At 50.5% G+C, this 21,520-nt stretch overlaps 2 protein-coding genes across 9 annotated transcripts in view; both read left to right on the plus strand.

The window, feature by feature from the left end:
- ECE1 (endothelin converting enzyme 1) overlaps positions 1 to 12,464 on the plus strand; it is a 43,037-nt gene extending 30,573 nt beyond the window's left edge. For all 7 annotated transcript variants that reach the window (XM_061600804.1, XM_061600809.1, XM_061600808.1 and 4 more), the window contains 15 exons: positions 144 to 347; positions 1,002 to 1,126; positions 1,714 to 1,866; positions 2,593 to 2,658; positions 3,831 to 4,022; positions 5,165 to 5,307; positions 5,602 to 5,716; positions 6,228 to 6,338; positions 7,989 to 8,165; positions 8,280 to 8,383; positions 8,507 to 8,617; positions 9,314 to 9,381; positions 10,030 to 10,220; positions 11,098 to 11,193; positions 11,584 to 12,464. In XM_061600804.1, the coding sequence (XP_061456788.1) occupies positions 144 to 347; positions 1,002 to 1,126; positions 1,714 to 1,866; positions 2,593 to 2,658; positions 3,831 to 4,022; positions 5,165 to 5,307; positions 5,602 to 5,716; positions 6,228 to 6,338; positions 7,989 to 8,165; positions 8,280 to 8,383; positions 8,507 to 8,617; positions 9,314 to 9,381; positions 10,030 to 10,220; positions 11,098 to 11,193; positions 11,584 to 11,760 (2,033 nt within the window). In that variant the 3' untranslated portion in view covers positions 11,761 to 12,464. The remainder of the gene's footprint in view (positions 1 to 143; positions 348 to 1,001; positions 1,127 to 1,713; positions 1,867 to 2,592; positions 2,659 to 3,830; positions 4,023 to 5,164; positions 5,308 to 5,601; positions 5,717 to 6,227; positions 6,339 to 7,988; positions 8,166 to 8,279; positions 8,384 to 8,506; positions 8,618 to 9,313; positions 9,382 to 10,029; positions 10,221 to 11,097; positions 11,194 to 11,583) is intronic.
- Positions 12,465 to 20,848: 8,384 nt separating this feature from the next.
- EIF4G3 (eukaryotic translation initiation factor 4 gamma 3) overlaps positions 20,849 to 21,520 on the plus strand; it is a 76,599-nt gene continuing 75,927 nt past the window's right edge. For both annotated transcript variants that reach the window (XM_061600795.1, XM_061600797.1), the window contains exon 1: positions 20,849 to 21,133. The gene's annotated coding sequence lies outside the window, so the exon portion shown is untranslated. The remainder of the gene's footprint in view (positions 21,134 to 21,520) is intronic.

Raw genomic sequence — 21,520 nt, forward strand, 5'->3', positions numbered from 1 at the left:
ATCACTTCAGGGTGCCTCATGGGAAGCGATTCATAAATGACATTATTAATAATAATAACAACAACAGACTGCCTGAGTACAGTAGTCCTTTCCCGCAGCCTTCCTTTTGTGATCCTGACCAACCCTTCCCGCTGACCCTCTAGAGCCGTGTCTGACGGAATCGTGCATCTTGGTGACCAGCTCCATCCTGAGCTCGCTGGACCGGACGGTGGACCCCTGTGAGGACTTCTTCAGCTACGCCTGCGGTGGCTGGATCAAGACCAACCCCATCCCTGACGGACACTCCCGCTGGGGGACCTTCAACAAACTCTGGGAGCACAACCAGGCGATCCTCAAGCACCTTCTGGGTGAGTGGGCAGAAGCAGGGCTGTGGCCACCTTGGGGCCCTGGGCAGGAGTGTTTCCCCCTTCCGCCTCTTCCTGTGGAGTCCCCAGAGGAGGGGGAGGATGCCCTGGGTGGTGACTGCCCCCAAAGCCCCTGGAGGGTTTCCACTTGGCTCCTGTGGAAGCAGGAAATGGGATCGTTTTCACTTTCCGGGAGTGTGTGTTGAGCTTTTGGGATTTCATGTCGGGAGAAAGGAAGGAAGGCTCCCTGGAGGGAGAGACTGAGCACTGTTTGTTTCCCTCTTATCTATGCTCCACTGAGCCCCCTGCTCCCTTTGTGTGAGGGCCGGGAGAAGCTCACTAGCGGAAGGTGGGCGGGTGGTCCTCTGAACATTGAGACAACATCCAGTCCATGTGTTGCATCATTGCAAGCATTTGCCCTTGTGCAGTGGAACTTCCTTCTCCCGTCTCCTTCCCTGTGCCCTTCCCAAATCTGCTTTGGAGGGTTGAGGGACCCCAGAACAGATTTAGGGGGTGTGCTGTGGGGGGAGGAAGGGGGGGAGTTCCACCGCATAAGCACCGGCCCTTGCGCTGATGGGACCAACTGACTGGGTGCTGCATTGCATGCAGCCAAGGGTGCCGAAATGGCCTTGCTGACAGTAGCATGTCTCTCTTCAGAGAACACCACAGCCAGAGTGTCAAGCGAGGCTGAACGTAAAGTGCAGCGCTACTACCAGTCCTGCATGAATGAGACGAAGATCGAGGAGCTGCAGGCTGCCCCGCTGATGGAGCGAATCAAGAGGGTAAGAGGCCAGGAGCCAGCCTGGTGTGAGGAGCAGGCAAGGAGGCGTTCTCTTCTTCTCACACTTTTGGCTTACTTAAAATTGCAAGAGCGGCCAGAAGTGGTAACCACTGTGAAGTTGGCCACTGTTCCCCATTTGAGTCTGTGGCCGAAGGTAGGATTTCTATGAGGGTCTCCTAGGTTTGACTCTCTCCAGCCTTGAGAATCGTCAGCTTAGCCCAGAAGCGCTTCTTGCATAACTGAGAACCCCGTCCCAAAAGCCGGCCAAGCCGTCTTTTTTTGTTTGTAAAGCTTAATATGTTTCACAAATCTACTGATGAATATTTTAAACATAACGCCATTGAAAAAGCATTATTAGTGCAGTGCTTTTTCTTTCTTTCACTGATGAATAAAAGGACGTCCTCCTCCTACTGAAGTTCCCCCTGATGGTCGGTCTTCCGTCCGCGTCCTTCTCTTGGGCTGCTTTGACTTACTGGCGTTGGTTGTTGTTGTTTCTGAGATGTCTTTGAGCTGCTGATTCCTCTTGCCTCAATTTGGGGGAACCCCTCTCCCTCTTTTCTCTCCCTCCCCCCATCCCCGGTACCTCAGCTTGGTGGCTGGAATATCAGCAGACCCTGGGAGAGGGAGGCGGAGACCTTCAACCAGACCCTGCTCGAGCTGACTGCCCAACATCACATTGCCCCTTTCTTCTCCATCTACGTCAACGCCGACTCCAAGAATTCCAACAGCAACGTCATCCAGGTGGGCCGGCCAAGAGCCAGGAAGGGCCACATTCCCTTGCAGCCAACCCCCTGGGTGCCGCATGCCAGTGCTCAGTGGGGCCGAGGCAAAAAGTGAGTGGGACCTTGTACAGGGAGGCTGCATTCTGGCCATGCAGAAGTCTGAGGTTTTTGTACAAATGCACATCACTCCAGCCTCCACCCAAGCAAGAAATGGGCCTTGTTGCAGCCAGGCAGAAGCACTCAGGGGCATGGAGCCAAGCTGTTGAGGGGCCTGGATAGTGTCCCATGGGCAGTTAGAGAGGCTGCAGGAGGGCCATTTGGGCCCTGTGCCTGACGTTGCCCACCTCTTGACGTTTAGCAGCTCTGGAGTCAGCTTCCTTCCCATGGGGGCATCTCTTTGGCCACAGTGGGACGCAGGATTCTGGGCTGGATGGGCCTTTGCTCCAGCCCACAATGCCTTGCTTGATGTCCTGCCGTGTGGATGGGGGAAGGGCCACAGCTCAGGGGCAGAGCATCTGCTTTGCGTGCAGAAGGTCCCCGGTTCAGTCCCTGGCAGCATCTCCCGGTAGGGCTGGGAAAGGACTCCCTGCCTGAAACCCTGGAGAGCCCCTGCCAGTGCAGACAGCAGTGAGCTAGTTAGACCCTGATGCTCTGGCTGGGTTCAAGGCGGCTTCCTGTGTTTTAAATGGGTCTCACATCTGTGCCTCCGTAGCATCTTCACTCCTGTTCCGTCTCTCCCCTCCAGGTTGACCAGACAGGACTGATGCTGCCTTCCAGAGATTACTATCTCAACAAAACGCAGAATGAGAAGGTGAGTATCAGGCCTCCCTACGGTCCTAGCTTCAGATGGGGATCCTGCTGCTCTGAGAATGCAGCCGGCGCCTCCTCCACCTCTGTGACAATTCACACATGCATCTTCCACCACTCCAGAGAGAACCCCATCAAGAGGTGACTGGCAGTGGTCAACGAGCGATGGTAGGATCTTAACGGCACGGGCGACAGAGCAGCTCTAGTAGAGTTAGTGGTGGCCATTCACACATTTGCCTGCAGGTCATCGAGGGATATGCTTGGGCTCTGTGCGTGTGGGTCTCCTCCCTCCCTTGCCTGGGCAGCTTTATTTAATTATTTATTAAATGTGTATCTCGCCCTTCCTCCTAAAAGAGCTCTGGGCTATGAACAACAATAAAATATTTTAAACATCTTGAAAGCAATTCTTATAAAGATGCATACCGGGAATAAAGGTCTCTACTTAAAAGGCTTGCTGGAAGAGGAAGATCTTCAGTGTGCACAGAAAGGACAACAGAGACGGCCCCTGCCTAATATTTAAGGGGAGGGAATTCCACAGAGTAGGTGCCACCACACTAAAGGCCCGATTCCTATGTTGTGTGGAACGGAACTCCTGAGAAGATGGTATAAGGCCCTCTCTAACAGAGCCCAGTGATCAACTGGGTACATAAAGGTGATCCTTTAGGTATTAGCTTTTTTCCCCTAAGGTAAATCGGTCCTTCCAAGATCAAACAACTTGCGTGTGTGTTGTCCCAGTCCCAAATTGTTCACAGCTGCCCTTGTGACTCGCATGTGGTTGAAGCTGCACATTTGCAGTGCAAGCCACATAGGAACATTGGAAGCGCTGCCTTGTACCGAGTCAGTCTGCTGGTCTGTCTAGCTCAGTGCCGGATACTCTGACTGGCAGTGGCTCTCCAGGGCTGCAAGCAGGGGACGTTCGCAGCCCTACCTGGAGATGCTGCTAGGGACTGACACTGAGACCGTCTGTGTGCAGAGCAGAAGCTCTGTCACCCAGCTGCAGCCTTGCTCATTTCCAGAGGAGCCCCCAAGAAAAAAGTTGCAAGGTCTGTCTCGTGTTGCTGGAGTTCATTTGGTGTGCTACTCATCCGGGGTTGGCTGTTTTGCCCTCTTGATCCCCCACAGCGCCCTTCCTCTCGACTTAATGCTCGTCTTTCCACCTTCTGCCTGGCTAACCAGGTGCTTGCAGGGTATCTGAACTACATGGTCCAGCTGGGCATGCTCCTCGGAGGGCAGGATGAGGCCAGTACCCAGCGGCAGATGGAGGAGATCCTGGACTTTGAGACCACTCTGGCCAACATCACCATCCCCCAGGAGAAGCGGCGTGATGAGGAGCTGATCTACCACAAAATACCCGCCGGGGAGCTTAAGGTGAGGCAACGACTCGGGGGCCGAGGGCCAACCATCCGGCGTGCTGCATTTGGATACCTTTTAGAGCGGTGTTTTGCTGCTCCTTTGTTGCCTTTTGGGGGTTGCATGCATTCTAGGGATTTGTTGTGCTCTTTTATTTGTTTGTCTCTCGGAGGACATTGTTATGGAGAAGCTCCTAAACACAGGGTTGCACCCTATCAGGACCTCAGAGGAGCCCTGGAGCAGGAGCAGGCCAACGGGCCCACCCGGCCCCGCATCCTGTCCTCATAGATGACCCGAGGGAAGCCCTTGTGCAGGACAGCGCTCTCCACTGGCGATTCCCAGCAACTGGCTCTCAGAGACACACTGCCTCCGACAGCGGAGGTATAGTCCTACTCAGAACTGACCTGTTGCAGTTTATGGACATGACTAATTTAGTTCCATTATTTCAATGGGTCTACTCTGAGTAAAACATAGTTGCATGCGGCCTGTTAGAAATAAAACACAGGTGGCATCTTTTGAGTTTTGGAACTTGACTTCTCTGAGACTTGGACTGTGTATTTGTGTGTGAGAAAGAGAGACAGACGCAGGAGATTGTACCCAGCATTCTGGGGTACGTCTTTTGAACTGCGCAGTGCAGCGGCATTGTGTGGCAAAATGTTATAAGCCTTTCTGGCAAACAGGGCAATGACTGCTGCACAATTATATTTCCAAACGTGTTGAAGTCTTGCCTGTCAGTGGAGAAGTATATCCGGGAACAAAATAAGGCATTTTTGGAGTGGAGTTTGAGAAATGTAAAATGTGAACCCATGTAAAATACCTAAGCCGTTGTTATAATTACTGTGTGTTTTCCCCCCGTTGAAGATCATTCAAAGGGAGCGGAGTGAGCGCGTACATACGGAGTAGAAGAATCTTTATTTTAATAGGAGGGGTTGGGGCAGGGTCTTCCCAATTCTTCAGGATGTGTCCCTACAGCTCTATGATTTGGAGGTTTTTTTGAGGGGGGTCTCCCCCACGCCCACCACCCTCCCAGTTGTGTGTCCCATTCTGTTAGCGGCACTCTTCCCCCCTCCCCCCCTCCCGGTCTGTGTGAGAGAAGAGCTAATTTTTTTCATCCTTTTCTGGTCATCTTCCTCTCTTTCCCCACTGCCCCCCCCCCAAAGAACCTGGCTCCTGCCGTTGACTGGATGCCCCTCCTCAACGGTGTCTTCTACCCGGTGGAGATCAATGAGTCGGAGCCGGTAGTGGTCTATGCTAAAGAATACCTTGAGCAAGTCTCCTACCTCATCCTCAACACTGACAAGCGGTGAGTGCGACTGCAGCTGAGGGCAGGCCGGTCACGTCAAAGCTTCTTTCTCTCCCCTTGTTGAGAGCTGGGCACTTGGACACCTGAGGAGCCAAACTCTGCGACAAAGCGCCCTTTGCAGACCGCATCTGGCTGCTGTCCTTGTTCTCTCACTCTCTTGCAGTTTGGAATTGAGATTGGGGGGGCAGCTTTTTCTTGGTGCTTGCCCACCCTCTGCTAGCCAGTCTAGTTCCAGGCGAGGGTGGAGAAGCTTTCACCTTTTTCTTCTTCATTCTCCCCCCTTTTCTGTTCCAGCATCTTGCACAATTACATGATCTGGCATCTGGTAAGAAAAGGAGCAGGTTTTCTGGACCAGCGCTTTCAAGACGCAGAGGAGAAGTTCATGGAGGTCATGTACGGGTCAAAGAAGGCGAGTAGGGAACTCAGGAGAGAGCAGGAGGGGAAGGGTGTGCACGACGCAGAGAGGTCCAGAGCTCGCTGGTGTGGGGAGCCTTGCAGGTGACCCTAGGTTCAGTCTCCGAAAGCAGGGCCAGAAAAACCATGGGGAGCCGCTCCTTTGAGGTGGGGCAGGCCAGTCTGCTCAAGACAGGCCAGTGGTCTCGCTTGCTACAAGGCGGATCCTTTTCCTTATCACAGCTGCCCTCCAACAAATACCCCCCAAATTGGGCAGCTGTGCAGGTCAGAGGATGAGAGACGTGAAGCTACCTGGGTCTGCCTGGCCCAGTGTTGAGTGCACCTGACCAGCAGTTGCTCTCCAGGGTCCTGAGCAGAGAGGGACCATCCCCATCTCCTGCTTCCTGAGAGGTGGAGAGGCAGGGGATGGAACAGTGGTGCTGATGGGGCCCTGCCGTTGAGCTGCAGCCTTGCACCTGGGTTGCATGGGTCTGTGCTTACGGAGAGCATGTCTCTTGCCCCCGCAGACCTGCTTGCCCCGCTGGAAATACTGCATCAGTGACACGGACAACAACCTGGGCTTTGCCCTTGCCGCCATGTTCGTCAAAGCCTCCTTCGCTGAAGACAGCAAGGCCATAGTAGGTCCCTTCCTTTGTCATCTCTTTCCCCTGCCTAACAGACCCCTTTATTATTATTTTTAAATTTCACTACCTAATAATCTCTAAGCAGGTTACATAACCAATGAGCAATGCTGAGGGCTGAACTGGCCTTAACTACAAGCCTGGCATTTAGCGTCGGCAGTCCCATGCTGTGGAACGCTTTTCCACGAGGGAGATTTGGCAGGCACCCTCCTCCCCTCTGCTGACTCTCAGGTGGCTCCGTGAACATCATCTTATGCCCAACGATGATTGTCTGCATTTTCGTTTTTTCTTAAGTGGTGTTTTATGTTTTAATACTGATATTTTATGATATCAATCATAAAAAGGCTGGCAGTGCAGGAGTCCTTTTATAAGTAAGTAAAAAGTGCAGGCAATAACATTCAATAAAATTTCCCAAAAACCAAGTTAAAAAAACACACACAACCCAACGACCTACAGAACTATTAATCAAGGGTGAAACTGAACGGTGTACTAAACAGAATTAAAAGGACAGTCCAGGGAAACGGGTAGACATATATGGTTGGTCGTCACTTTGGGACCAAAATGCACCTGGATGATCTTTTTGTTTGTTTTAAATTTTTGCTGGCTGCGAGAGTTGGGTGCAGCTCAAACACTTGCCTTATCTCCCTGCCTTTTCCCCTCAGTTTCCCTGTGTCCACTCAAAGACTGTTTGGCCTAGCCTGGAGCAACGGGCATAACGCCATCAACGACAGAGCAGAGTCTCGAAGGAGCAGCCTCCTCCCAGCATCATTCCAGATGTGAAGCAGCTGCTTCTCCCCCCTCCCTTTCTTTTGGCAGGATGTCTCTGTGCAATCAGATAGTGCTGTGGGTTTCCTGTAAAACTTTGCCCTGGAAAATGTTCACATGCAAATCGGGTGAATTTGCATCAGACAATTTTCAGTTTGCATTGGGAAAACTTGTGAGGCCCTCGGTTGTGATCTAATTTGGCATGTTATTTTCACTTGTGTTTAGCAACCTCCCCCCCCCAACCACCTGAAACAGCCCAACTTTGTCTAATGTCATATTTGCAGTTAGTATCAATCCATGGTTACTACCCAGTGGTGCCCTGTGGCTCAGATGCAGCGTTCGGATCAGTGTGCGTTGAATATGGTGGGTCCTGTTTTATGGAACTCCCTCCCAGTTGAGGTCAGATGGCCCCGCCCCACCCCACCGAATTTTTGCCACCTATCAGGTGTGGTTTTATTCCATTGGGCATTTTAACTGAATTCTGATTTTATAGCGTTAACTCGATTCTTGTATGCTATTTAGAGATGATTGTGATTAAGCGATATATAAATTGACAAAATAAATATTGAAGATATGAAATGGAAATTTTTCCACAGAAAAATAAGGTGCTAGGAAACTCCCTGCCCTCCCTCACTGGCAACCAGGTACAAACCCTCCTGGACTGTGGCTAGACTCAACCCGTTCCAAAAATGCTACAACATTTTCCACTGGATTATCAATTGCTTTCTGGGCTCTGTGTAGCTGAGGTGGTGAATTTCTGTCCCAACATGTCCTGCAAAAACTCTGCCTGCACACCCGTGCCTGATCATTTGCCAGGCCCCTGTTTCCTGCAAAAGAGGTGGGCCTGTAGGGCCTCTGCCTAACCTCACTTCTGTCCACTAGGCCGAGGAAATGATTAAGGAGATCAAGATGGCGTTCGAAGAGAGCTTGGCGAACCTTCAATGGATGGATGAAGAGACAAGAAGATCTGCGAAAGAGAAGGCTGATGCCATCTATGACATGATCGGCTACCCGAAGTTCATCATGGACCCCAAAGAGCTGGACAAAGTGTTCAAGGATGTGAGTTTCTGATGCTGCAGGAGCTCTTAAGGCCAGGTGGTGGGACGGGGGGTGTGGCTCTCCTGGTCTCGCCTCGTCCCCCGCCCTGTTGTGATCAGTTTTGCTTCTTGGCAGTACGACGCCGTGCCCGACCTCTACTACGAGAATGTCATGCAGTTCTTCAACTTCTCTGCCCGAGTCGCAGCTGAGCAGCTCCGGAAGCCTTCAAACCGTGACCAGTAAGTTGTCCCCATGCCATCCAAGTAGCGTTGCCAGCTCAAGCCCAAGAGAGCCTGGCCTGGCCCTGCTCCACCTTTGGAACACCTTTCCTTGAGAGCAGATCTTCCTTTCTTCTCTTACAGGTGGAACATGACACCTCCGACGGTGAACGCTTATTACTCCCCCACCAAGAATGAAATCGTCTTCCCGGCTGGGATTCTGCAGGCTCCTTTCTACACCCGGAGTTCCCCCAAGTACACATGATTCTCTTTCTCTCTCTGCCACCATCAGACACTCAGTGTTGAGCAAAGGAGGAGATGTTAATACCCCCCTTTCTAATTCAGTCTTGCTATTTGGGGGTTCAAGGGAGCCTCCTGGAGAGAGATGGGATATGGGAAGCATGACTAATACCTTTTTTTAGTGTGTCCTGTCTTAGCTGTAGGGCCAAGAGACCCTGGAAATAATAATAATGTACACTGTCTTAAAGATGAGGACCAAAATATCTTTAGAGTGCAAACCCCTCTTGCTTCTGTAAAGTAAGGTTACTTTTCCCATCAGGCCTCTGTGCAAATCAATTTACCAGATTCTAGCGGGCCACAAGCCCCTTCGTAGTCCCTCTGTGAGGTCTCTTCTCTTGCCAAACCAAGCTTGGGTTGCAGCTGCTGTTTTGGTTCTGCTAAATTCCATTACTGAGCCCTCCCCATTGCAAGTGGCGGAATGTTGGTGAACGTCCCGTGACGTCAAAGCACCTCGGCCAGTGAGTTATTGGAGCTCAAGTGATGGCCAGCTACAGTTGATTCTGAAGCTTCTGTTGTATGAACCGTATCTTCATACAAGCACTGAACCAGCATTGCTTGCTCCAGTTCCCCTGGAGCCAATGGACGGGGGCCATGCCCTCTGTGGTGCCCAGCTGGCAAAGATCTTTGACTATTCACTTTTTTAAAAAACAGGGCACTCAACTTTGGTGGGATTGGCGTTGTGGTGGGCCACGAATTGACTCATGCCTTTGATGATCAAGGTGAGGGCTGCTTGTCTCAGCGACTATTGTTCAGCTTCCGGAATTAATCTTTCTGTGGACAGAGGGTGGGGGGATGTGGAGAAAGGGCACACAATTCAGATATAGACTTAATGAATGCAGAATGTAGCCAGACCCCAGCCAGGACCAATTAACCTACAATTCACTGGTGTGTGGTTAACAGGATGTTTGGCTATTGCTGCTGGTATTGCTGAGATTCTCTCTCCCCACCCCCTTATTTCTATATGCCACCTTGCGGACTCTGCGAAATATCCTATACAGTACTTAAGTTCTGGGTGAAGTTGAGACTTGTATATTTTTGGCGGTGGGGCGGGGGTTGTTTTCCTGGCAGTTTATCAGCCGAGATAACACACACGGTGCTGATAATTCCCAGCAGCCAGGATGGCCAATGGTCAGCGATGAGGATGTAGCCCCCCCTTGGGGGAAGGGCCATAGCACAGTAGTAGAGCATCCGCCTTACATGCAGAAGGTCCCAGGTGCCATCCTCAGTGGCAGCATCTCCAGGCAGGGCTGGGTGAGACTCCCTGCCTGAAGCCCTGGAGAGCAGCTGCTGGTCAGTGTGGACAGTACTGAGCTAGATGGACCTATCGTTTGACCGGGTGTACAGCGGCTTCCTCTGTCCCAGCGCAGGCCGGGAGTATGACAAAGATGGCAACCTCCGTCCCTGGTGGAAGAATTCGTCCGTGGAGGCCTTTAAGCAGCAGACCGAATGCATGGTGGAACAATATGGCAACTACACAGTCAATGGCGAAGCCATCAACGGCAAGCACACGCTGGGGGAGAACATTGCTGACAACGGGGGGCTCAAAGCTGCCTACCGGGTGAGGGTCCCTTTGATCTGCATCTGTCTCTTGACCAGCTGTTGTGGAGCTGCAGAGGGTGACAGGTGAAGGGGAAAGGGTGGGATGTTGCCAAGGGAAGCAGTTGCTTCCCCTCCTCTCCCCTCCCTCCCCCCCCAGCTATGTGAGTCCCAAGCCATAGAGGGAATGGGCCAAAGCTACTTAGAGTCCTATCCCCAAGTTTACCTAAAGTGAACGTGGCTCTTTCTGTAATCCCAGGGGCGAGTCATAAGTAGGCACAAAGCCCTGATAGATGAGGCCAGTGTCCCATCTGGTCCAGCATCCTGTTCTCACCGTGGCAAGCCAGAAAGTCCGCAAGCGGGGCCTGAGCGCAGCAGCAGCAGCAGCTGCTCTCTCCCCGCATGAGATGTCCTAGTGACTGGTATTCAGCGGGATACTCCCTCAGACCTTGGAGGCAGAGCATAGCCATCGTGGCCGGTGCCATTGATAGCTGACTCCTTCTCCTCCTCCATAAACGTGTCTAATTCTTCTTTTAAAGCCATCTAACCTGATGGCCGTCACTATTCCTTGTAGGAACAAATCTCACAGTTTCACTATGCACTGCGTGGAGAAGTCCTTCCTTTTGCGTCTCCTGAATCTTCCAGCTTCATTGGATGACCCCAGCTGGGTTCAGGTTTTATGAGATACTATTTTCTCCATGCTGTGCATAATCTTATACACCTCGATCATGTCCTCTGACCCTCTCGCCATTTCTCTAAACCAAATAGCCCCAAATGCTGCAACCTTTCTTCCTTGGGGAGTTGCTCCAACCGCTTGATGATTTTGGTTGCCCTTTTCTGAACCTTTTCCTGATGTACAGTTACTGTTTTTGACTCACTTTGCCCTTGTTGTCTTTCAGGCCTATCAGAACTGGTTGAGAAAAAATGGAGTTGAGAAGACCTTGCCAACGCTTGGCCTCACCAATTACCAGCTCTTCTTCGTGGGATTTGCCCAGGTAGCTCTCTTGCCAGTTGATCCATATTGAGTGCCTGATTTGCATAAACCTGCGGGTGATGGGGATGCATTGGCACCTTGGGCAGCTCCTTGTAAGTTTAGACTAAAACCTGGAGCGGATTCCGCTGCCCCACTGACATGGGGCCACCAGCTGCCTCTGATAAGGTGGTATTCAGTTATCTTGTCCCACCAGTGCAAGGATTTGTTCTTGTGCAGCGGAACTTCCCCCTTTCCTTCAGCCCCAGATCTGCTCTGGAGGATTGGGGGAACCCCTAGGGCAGATTTGGGGACACACACAAGGGAATCCCATTGCTCAAGCAAACAAATCTTTGCACTGACAGGGTGCTTTCTGTTGGCTACACCCCCTCTCTCTGTTTTCCCCCCTCCCCAGGTCTGGTGTTCTGTCCGTACCCCAGAGAGCTCGCACGAAGGACTGGTCACTGATTCTCACAGCCCATCCCGCTTCCGGGTCATTGGGACCCTCTCCAATTCCAGGGAGTTCTCTGAGCACTTCCAGTGTCGACCAGGCTCTCCTATGAATCCACTGCGGAAGTGTGAAGTCTGGTGAATGTTTCTGAAAACCAAGGCGGAAAGGACCTGGGGGAATTGGAGGGCAGCCCAAAACCAAGAGAAGGTTGCTTTAGCCTTCCTCCATTTCAGGGGCGAACTGTGATCCTGGGACTATCGAGGAGTCATTTTTATTGTTCTGCCTTGGCTGGGAAGGCTTACCCCCACACACACTGGGGGTTCTCGCTTCAAAGCACGACCCAGTTGGACCCACTGTGAAGAAGTCTCCTTTGTGACTCTTGAACTGACGGAGTTGGCTGTCTTCTTTGAATCTCACCCTGCTGAGGGTGCAGAGTCATGCTCCTGTCTGTGTTTCAAATGCACTGACTGATTTTTGTATGTGTGTGTGCTTTTTCTACATGCAGGGAAAACGGGCTCTTACCCAGCACAGGCTTGAAAGCTCTTATGTCATAATTTTTTTTTTCCAAAAGGGAGAACCACCAAAAAATAAATAAATAAGAGAACCTGTTTTGGTCGCATCTAACAAACGCCAGCCTCTCCATAGACAGACATACACATGTGCATGCATATATATATATATATATATATATATATGCACATGCATAAATGTCTGTGGGCACACGTACACGTGATGAAACTTATGATATTTTGGGGGAAATTATTTTTTTAATCCTGCAGAACACTGGAAATTTCAGGGAAAATGTACTCAAGTTTTTATATAAAGTGAACAGATTGGTATATTTATTACTTTGTGTGTGTGTAACAATAGGCAAAGGACATTCTGCTTAAATCGGAGAGGCAGGGTGTAACCTCTCTCATGGCTCATCTTCCTCTTCCCTTCCTCTTCCCCCCCCCAGTAAACTAAAAGGCCCCCATCTCTTCTTAGGGAAGGTGTTCTACCAGAGAGTAATTCACATGGAACTCCTAGTTATACACAAGTCCTCCTTTTGCTAGAGAAAAATTCTGAGGCCTGACAATTCTAAGCTTTTCCTTTCAGGCACTACTGTCCTCTCTTCCCATTGGAATCCTGGATCACTCTGCCTAACTCTATGTGTGGACCAGGCGGCATTCTCTACAAATGCTGCCTTGCGGGCTTTGGACCTCAACCTTTCACTTACCAAGCTAAATTTGGTAAATTTCCCCGTGTGACATAAATATGCCATAACTACCAAGCTGTCTTTTGCACACTGTGCCGAGATATCTTGTGATGCCTGCCACCGTTTGCGCTAGGAAGACAAGCTGTCCTGCAAAAAACCCCACACCCATCTCAGACTTGAGGGTCAATGCTGCTGCTAGCTGGACGTCTTCTGTTGAAGGATGTCCTTGTGTAATGTGGACAATGTCAGTGCCACCTGTCCTTGAAGATCTCCTTGAAGTACCATCTGTTTTTGCTCAACCAGGGAATGCAACAGTATTTTCAACCAATTGCTTCCAGACATTTTGGTACGCATAGCCCCTAGTGCAAAATGCTGGGTAGGCCCCACGTACCTGCTGCTGACATTCTCGCTCTAGTGGCCTTAAGAACTTAAGTAAGGGTTAGTAAGTTTTTAAATGGGCAAGCTGCTAACCTAGCTCAACTGCTGTCAAACTCTTTCAGGCGTCTAACTCTATTACTGCCTTAGCAGCGCACTCCACCTATGTGGCCTCTCAAGCCCCAAGAGTAAAAAAAAAAGACACCAAACCTAGAGCTTGAAGCTCTTGCCAGGCATGAAGACTGCCCATTGACAAAGCCATTTTAATTGTGTTGAAATACAGGTTCAGTATCAGAAACTCTGGTTGGCAGAACCAGACAGTGATGCTCCTGCACTTGCAAAAACAAACTTCCTTGAAGAAATAGTGCTGGCTCTTTTCCTCTTCCAGCCTCTATGCAGCACCGTGTGGGATCCCTTGTGATACCATTTGTATGCTGAACTTCATTTGATGTGGTCCTGTTTAGAAGGGGCAGCAGATTTGTTATGCCATTGTTCCTAGGCAAGCTTTTATGCCTTGAATTAAAAAGAGAAGGGTAGGGCTGTGGTGTTACAGGTGCTATCCAAGTCTCTCTGGCTCTGCTAGAAGTGAGAAGCCTTCATTCCAAAGAACCAGGAAGACTGCATTTGTGCCATGTTTAGTGATTTCTCTTTATCTTCTCTTGCAAATGGCCATCTTGTGTTGAGGGGTGGAGGGTCTTGTGTGTCTTTTGCCTCCTGCACAGGGGATGGATGAAACGGATCTGTTCAGATGCAGCCTAGTAAACTCGGGGTTGTAGAGTTCTCCATCTTCTGTGGAAGCAGATCTCTCTTCATTTGGCTCCACGACTCCAGTAGTGCCTGAGTGCACGGGGGATAGCCACTGGACTTTGGAATGCTGGGCAGGGCGGGCTTTGAGCTGAGTGGTGTTCCTCAGGCTTTCTTTCCCCAGTCTTGAGATGGCCTTGCAGATCTGTAGTGGGGACTTCATCTGAACTGTCACTGCAGTGCTGAAGAACATGGTGTGTTTTTATGTGTGTCTGGGAGATGTCTGACTCTCAACATGGGTGAGAATCCTTCCAGTGTCTTAACAGTGTTGGAGCAGCAAAACATGTGCTTCCTGGGTTGAACCCTAGCCTTGGTTTTACTGAAAAGAGAACCTTGCAAACACACAGTTACAAAGATCTGGGTGTGTGGGCAGAGATTGTGTTGATTACAATGTGTGAGAACGTAAGAAGAGCCTGACTGCTGGATCAGGCCAATGGCCCACTTAGTCCAGCATCCTGTTCTCACAGTGGCCAGCCAGATGCCCACAAGCTGGGTCTGAGGGCAACAGCACTCTCCCCTCCTGCAATTTCCAGCAACTGGTAACCTCTTGCCATCTTTTGGCTATTAACGTGGTGCCCTTGGTCACTCTAGGCTGCTTTCTCTGATTTCCTCTCTTCCTGGAGATCTTTTCCAATACATTTGGGGAGCCAGAAGGGGGCCTCTTCTGTTGCTTGGGACAAGCACTGACCCCTTGTTGCTGTTTTATTCCAGTGCCCTACCAGCACTGAAGCTGCGATGTGTCGTTTAGGACCCTGTCCAGAGCGAGAGTGAAGTAGGCAAACCATCTCAGAGTTGCACCCCAGAGCTTAGAATGCCCCACTTTGTGTGTCAATGCAGAGGCCCACTGCTGAAGACATCTCCTAGCTGTTAGCCGTGCTTACAATTTTGGGATTGCTTTCTCCCCTGCTCCTTTTTAATTTTGCTATCGTGTTCCTCCTGAATGGAGCCAAATTGGTTCCAACTATGCAATCTGCTTTGAGTAATCGGACCCAAGAAGAACATGTGTTGATCACTTCAAGATGGTGCTGCTGAATTTTTAAGAGGGCTCAGGCTTATAAGGGAGGGAGGGAGGGGAGAGACTTTGTAGGGCACCCCCCTCCAAGTGGAAAGAAGGAATGCCAGCCGGCTCCCAAACCCCCTATATTTGGGGCTTGTGATACCCTAAGGGGGCTTTCTCAACAAGCCACTGAAAAAGGAACGGTTTGGAAAAGGTGTTCTTTCCACCAGGCAAGGCCTGCCTTATCTCAGACTTAGGGGAAGGTCTAGAAGAAATGTGATATTTGTATATGGAGGGGGGGTGGTGGTCAGAAGAATATAAGGTTTGGCCTGTTTGGTCCTTATTGTCATCTCCCTGCATCTTGGGGTTACTGTAATGTTGAAATAAAAGTTTTTTTATTGGGTTTTAAAAATCGGGGTCTGTTCCTTCAAGGTTCCTTTGCTTTCCTTCTCTCCCCATAACCTTGATTATTTGTTCGTTAAAATATTTATACCGCTTTTTAAAAAAAGTTTGGAGCCATTTACAATGACAAAACAAAAACCTAAAAGCTGCACTATCGTAAAGCACTGTCTGTTTTGCCTATGTAATAATTTTAGCCAATTTTTAATTGTCTTGGTTCAGGTGGAAAGCAAGCTAAAGAGTACCGAGTTTCACATTTTAAAGCCCTGCTTGTTTTTTCTTCTTCTCCAGCATAAGTGAAATTCTTCACTATTCTTCATCCATGAAATCTTCATCCTTGCAACAGCAATCTGCCCAGGTAGGTCAGTGCTGAGGGAGGCCGGCCAGCCAGCCGGCCACACTTTCCGCAGCTGGACAGTGACTTGAACCCAGGTCTGCTTATCTAAAGACACACTCTCCTTCCATAATTTATTTCTGTGCCAAAAACAGGTTTGCCGGAGTGGTGCATTGGACAGCAGCTTGATGCACAAACAGTTTGGGTATTAATGTTTTTCATCAGGCAATGAATAGCTTTGCCTGCTGTTGGTTTATGGCGTTTTATTAATGATTTATATGCCACCCTGCGAGCCTTTTATATCTGTCTGTTTTACTAGTTTTATTACATTTCTTACTTGCCCATTACCGTAAGGTCAAGGCGGGTTACAACAATGAAATATACAATTATAAAGCAAATAAAAATGGCTGCAACAATACCACCATTTGAAAACAATTCCACTTATAAAGGCAGTTAAAAACAGTTCCAGTGCAGAGGCAGACTGGGACGAAGGTGGCTTGTTGAGAAAAAAGAAAGGTCTTCAGTAGGTGTTGAAAAGCAAAACAGGCTGTATCCAACTGAATTTTTATGTTTTATAAAAATAAATACATATACCACTAAATGTAAATGTCCTGCCTTCAAGTCCATTCTGACTTATAGTGACCCTATTCATTAAAAAAACACAAAGCTGTTTACGATGTATATCAATGCATGATAAAACCATATACAATGTTTACTCGGAGGAGGCCCATTGAAACGAATAGACCTACGTTAGCCATGTCTGGTAACTTCAGTGGATCTACTCCTGAGTCGTGGCTGCTACCCATAGATGGGGCCTGCTTTGCTTCCTTTCCAGGAGAGGTTTTAAACTTTTGTCGGCAAGCGCGGAGTGGAGGAGAGTAGTTGGGAATTGAGCCCTTGGGGGCTTCTGGCATTTCTGAGACAGACTTGCTTGAGGGAAGTGAGAAGGAGGCCGGGGCAGGCATCCAGGCCTCTTCAAAGGCTTTCCGGGGCAGTATTGCCATGGCAACCACACTACTGCCAGCACGGCCTAGCGGTGGCCTACTGGCCTTGTTTTTTTGTGTCCAAAGCAACTCTGAATGTGGCAAATGGCACTGCCTAAAAGGCTGGGCGTTTGACTCCTTTCCTAACCAGATGTCCAGGTTAAGAGAAGATGGTTTAAATAGCACTCAAGCATATTTAAAAATCGTAATCTTTTTACTAGAATAAGAAAAGAGATACTTCAATCCAGTGGTTTTTAGTGTTTTGCTAGTTTAGTTTTGGAAACCAGTCTGTTTGTCTCTTCTGTGAAACAGCCCTAACTTTAATGTGGTGAATTGTAACCTTTTAAAACAGCGTTAGGTCTAAGATTTCTCTTCTGTAGCTATGAAGAATTTATAACTTAGTCCTTATCTTGGAAGGGCAAGGCAGCCTGCAGCAATTAAAAGATAAAAGCAAAAGCAAAGTAATGGTAGTTAATTAAGAAAAGCAAAACACAATTCTAAGGCAGCTTAAAGTCCAAGTCTTCAAACCTTGATGCAGGCCATGTTATTTTTTGGGGGGGGGGGGATATTTGAGGTTGGTTAGTCAAAGAAGAGGCCATCAATTGACCAGGGTGACAAAAAGGTGTTGCACTAGGTGGGCCATTGGCCTGATCCAGCAGGCTCTTACGTTCTTGGGTTTTGTGGTTATTGGCATATTAAATTGGCCCATGCGAGGGCAAATGAACACAACTATCTTTGCTGAGGTTAATGGAGTTTAGCAAACAATGTAGGGAGGGGACAGAAATTTCAAAGGAAACAGACCAGCATTAACCCTTTCCCCCACCCTAAAAAGCCTGAGAGAGCTGTGGCTTGTTGGAACTTTGCTGGTTAATTGTAGCTGCTTGATGGTGACTTTTTTTCAGTCCCCCGAAAGGCCTTACTGCCTGATGCCTTGAAAAGGCTTAGGCTCTTCCACACCCAGCCATAAAGGTGAAATGTTTTATATCTCTGTAGTCAAGAACATGGATGGGAACTCGGAGCAGGAATTCAATCTTCCAGTAGCTCCTAGTCGTCAAACACAAAAAGTGAGGCAGGTTCCCACATGCAAGACAATTGTGGGATGAAGGTGTTTTTCCTTTGCCATACTTTAAGAACTTGCCAAGCTGAATGGATCAAGAGATGGAAGAAGAGTGCCTCTGTGTGAACGCAGAGGATGCTTGCCTTGGGTTCTATCCAACTTAGTTTTTCTAAGAGTAGACTCATTGTAATGGATGGGGTAAATTAGTCCTGCCCGTGGATACAATCCCTTGTTGTTGTAGCCATGTATTTGAGAAGAGGGAGCCCAGATCTTTGGGTGAGGAGCTATATCTCCTGTTGTAAATATTGCCTCTGCAACTATAAGGGTCCCTCCAGGTGTCCTACTGATTGTGCATTATTTGTGATGATTTCTGCTCATTATGGCATCTGCGTACAATACTCTTTGTACCTTCAGGAGTTTCAGGGTAGACCTTTCGCTTCCTTTCCAATCAGTGCAAGTCCCTGAGCTGCCTGCTGAAATACTATAGCTGTTTATAACCCAAATGTTCTAGTTTATTTTTTTTTGTCCTGCTTATGCTCTGTGGCGGCAGAGTGTCCCTCCAACAGTAGTGTAGTGAGCTGCAAATTGGGAAGGGCAGGGTTCCTTTATAATAATCACAGCCATGCCCTCTCCTGAGGTTATTCTATAATTTTAGAAGGTTGTATAATCTGCCCAGGCTTGAATACTGCTTTTTGCTTCTCTGTTACTGTCACCATTTGACTGTCCTTTCTCACTGTAAAAAATAATTATTGAATTGCTGAATTCAGCACCTGCATGTCTGACTCCTGCTGCTACCAAAATGCTTGATGATGTAGATGGTATGCTATCCTCAGGATTCACTGTCTCTTTTGCAGTTAAAGAATTCTCACTAGGAACTAATAAAGACTTCCTTGCAACTGACATTCGTTAATACTCTTCTCACTGGCTCACACGCTGCCCTTTTGTGCTGATTGGTTCGTAGGATACTGGAATTCTAGGGACCTTGCTTGGGATGTAGCCCCCCAAAACATAAGGGGTCTAAGACACACACACCCCATGCACTGGACGACTACACTTCTCCCCTCCAACATGGCAATAATGCAAGAGCACCAGGACAGCATGCCAGAACAACTAATAAAACAAAGTGATGTGTGGATGGTCCAGCATAAATCCATCCCTAAAATACTATTACTGTGTCAGTGACAAATTTGGAAAAGACGCCTGCAAAAAGAAGGGGAAAAACTGCAGGCGGGAGGTCTTGCGTCCTTTCAGCGGCTCCCCCGTTGTATTTCCAGCAGCCAACACTAGAGGTCAGGGCAAGCAAGGAAACCCTCCACACAGGCAAGTTTCTCCCACTTACAAGTATATCTGTGCTCCTTGTTGGTAATTATTGCAGAAGCTGCCCACCATGTGCCCGTCAGTCACCCTGATGCTAACAGATTGCAGTAGCCAAGACTGGCTACTCCTCATGTAATCTGGATGGGCTTGTAATGGGGGGCAGCGAATCCTTGCCTCGCAGACCTGGGTATTGAAAAGGGCCTAGGGCTGCAAAAGACATTCACGAGGCATAGTGTGACAATGTTAATTGGCAACAGGGCATGTGCAGAGCATACCTCCCTTTGCCAGTGTGGAACCTTTGTATTTCATAAGATTCCGCAATACAGAAGTACTTTATTTTTTTATTTTTTTATTTTTCCATTTTATCACTCCTAAGCATGGTTGATTAATAAGTGTTGATTATGTATTGATATTCCTTGACTGTATTTCATTTACGCTCCTAAGAATTGGTGTTGGGGTTGATGACAGCTCATCAGTTTGGGAAACCCTGTTTTAGACGGTCCAGTTAAGAGAATCCCAGATGTTTATTTGATGCCAGTAGCTTGGGTCGGTGCAGTGTGACAAGACAGGTCTCTGCTCCAAAATCTGATGGGAAGATGGGCAGGTGTCTTAATGGGGGTATTAGCATAATGATGGGGAAGGGGGCATGACTCTGTGGCAGAGCAGCTGCTTTGCATGCGGAGGGTTCTGGGTTCAGTCCCTGGCAGCATCTCTGGCTAGGGCTAGGAGACAGTGGCGCTGGTGGCTCGATGTCAGCGGGGCCATAGAATCCACTCCAGGTTTTAGTCCAAAGTTTCAAGGAGCTGTCCAAGGTGCTTTCAAGGACTTTCAGAGTTTGGACTAAAACCTGGAGTGGATTCCATAGCTCCACTGACATGGAGACCCTCTGAAACCCTGCAGAGCTGCTGCCAGTCAGTGTAGGCAATTCTAGACGGACCAAGGATCTGACTTAATATGAGGCAGCTTCCTATATTCCTAGTGGTAAGCCTGTGTATTTGTGTGCGTGTGGACTTTTGTCCCCAAAGTCCTCCCTTGACGGCACCACTGGGAGGTTTGCGACACCCCCCCCCCCCGTCAGCCTGCAAGGAGGATGGGTTTCCGAATCCTACCGAACAGCCGAAGCGGCTCGGTGCGGGTGGGCGAGGCGGCTTCCCCGGGCGCCGCTGCCGAGGAGACCCGAGCTGCGAAGGAGACGAGCGCCCCCCTCCTCCTCCGATGACGCCGAGGAGCGCTTCCGGACATTCCCGAAGAGCCGAGCGTCCGAGCGCCCTCCTTCGCCGCCGTCGTCGTCGTCCTGCCGGACTGCTGGAGGCGGCCGCCAGCGCCATGTTGGATGCTCCGCTCCGTCCGTGAGGAGAATCCGCCGGCATCGCCCGCCCGACTGCCGCCAGACATCGGGGAGCCGCTTCGCCCGGCCCAAGGGCGCCGAGACCCGTCGGGGGCGGCCGCCTCATGAACGGCGGCGCGGCCTGAGCGGCCCCCGCCCGCTCGCAAGAGGAGCCGGCCGGCGGGCCGGCCCGCCGGGAGCCGCCGCCGCCGACACCAGAGAGGAGGAGGCGGAGGAGGAGGAGGCGGAGCAGGCCGGCCGCGTTGTCACGGAGACCGGCCGGGGGTGCTGGCCCGCCGGGCTGCCCCCTCCGCCACCCCGCCGCTCGCCGCCGCCCCCTGCGGCCGCCCCGCCGCCGGCCTGGTGGTGGCTCCGCTTGGCCATGAGCTTACCGCAGAAGGCGGCCCTCAAGCCCGGAGCGGCGGCGGCGGCGGCGGTGGCGGCGGCAGCGGCGGGCGGAGCAGGAGGAGCGGCGGCGGCGGGGCCCCCCAGTGGCGGCGGCGTGGGAGCGGGTGGACAGCCGCAGCCCTCTCCTGCCCCGGCGGCTCCGGCTCCAGGAGCAGCAGGGGCAGTAACCGGGGCGCCCCCTCCGCCCTCTCCGTCGTCTCCTGCGCCTGCCCCGCCGACACCAGCCGTAGTGCCGGCGCCGGCGGCGCCTCCTCCTCCTCCTCCTCCTCCTCACCCCGCCAGCCTCCGGGCTCTCCAGGCACATCCGCCCCAGCAGTATCCTTTGGCCCCCAAGGAAGGGGAAGAGGGGGGCTCCGTCGCCATCAGCGCGCGCGGGCACGCACGAGAAGAGGGGAGGGTGCGGCGGGGGGTGTCTTGCACGGCCCTTCCTCCCCCCCAGAATAGAGGGGGATGTGTGTCGCCAGGAGGAACGCGTCGATTTGTGCCTTTTTTTGGGGGGGGGGAGAGATGCGTCTACAAATCCACATATTTCTCCTAGCTGCATGCATCCCCCATATGGGACATGTGGATTTGCAGAGGGGAAGGGGATATGCATGTGCGTGTTTCCTTGTGTACCTATGGATATGTCATTTCTGGGGAGGTCGGATCTTCTCCCATGGAGGTGGGTGAGCACAGAAAGAAAAGGGTCCCCCCAAGCAGAGC

This window comes from Rhineura floridana, chromosome 18 (assembly GCF_030035675.1).
Source record: "Rhineura floridana isolate rRhiFlo1 chromosome 18, rRhiFlo1.hap2, whole genome shotgun sequence".
Lineage (NCBI taxonomy): Eukaryota > Metazoa > Chordata > Lepidosauria > Squamata > Rhineuridae > Rhineura > Rhineura floridana.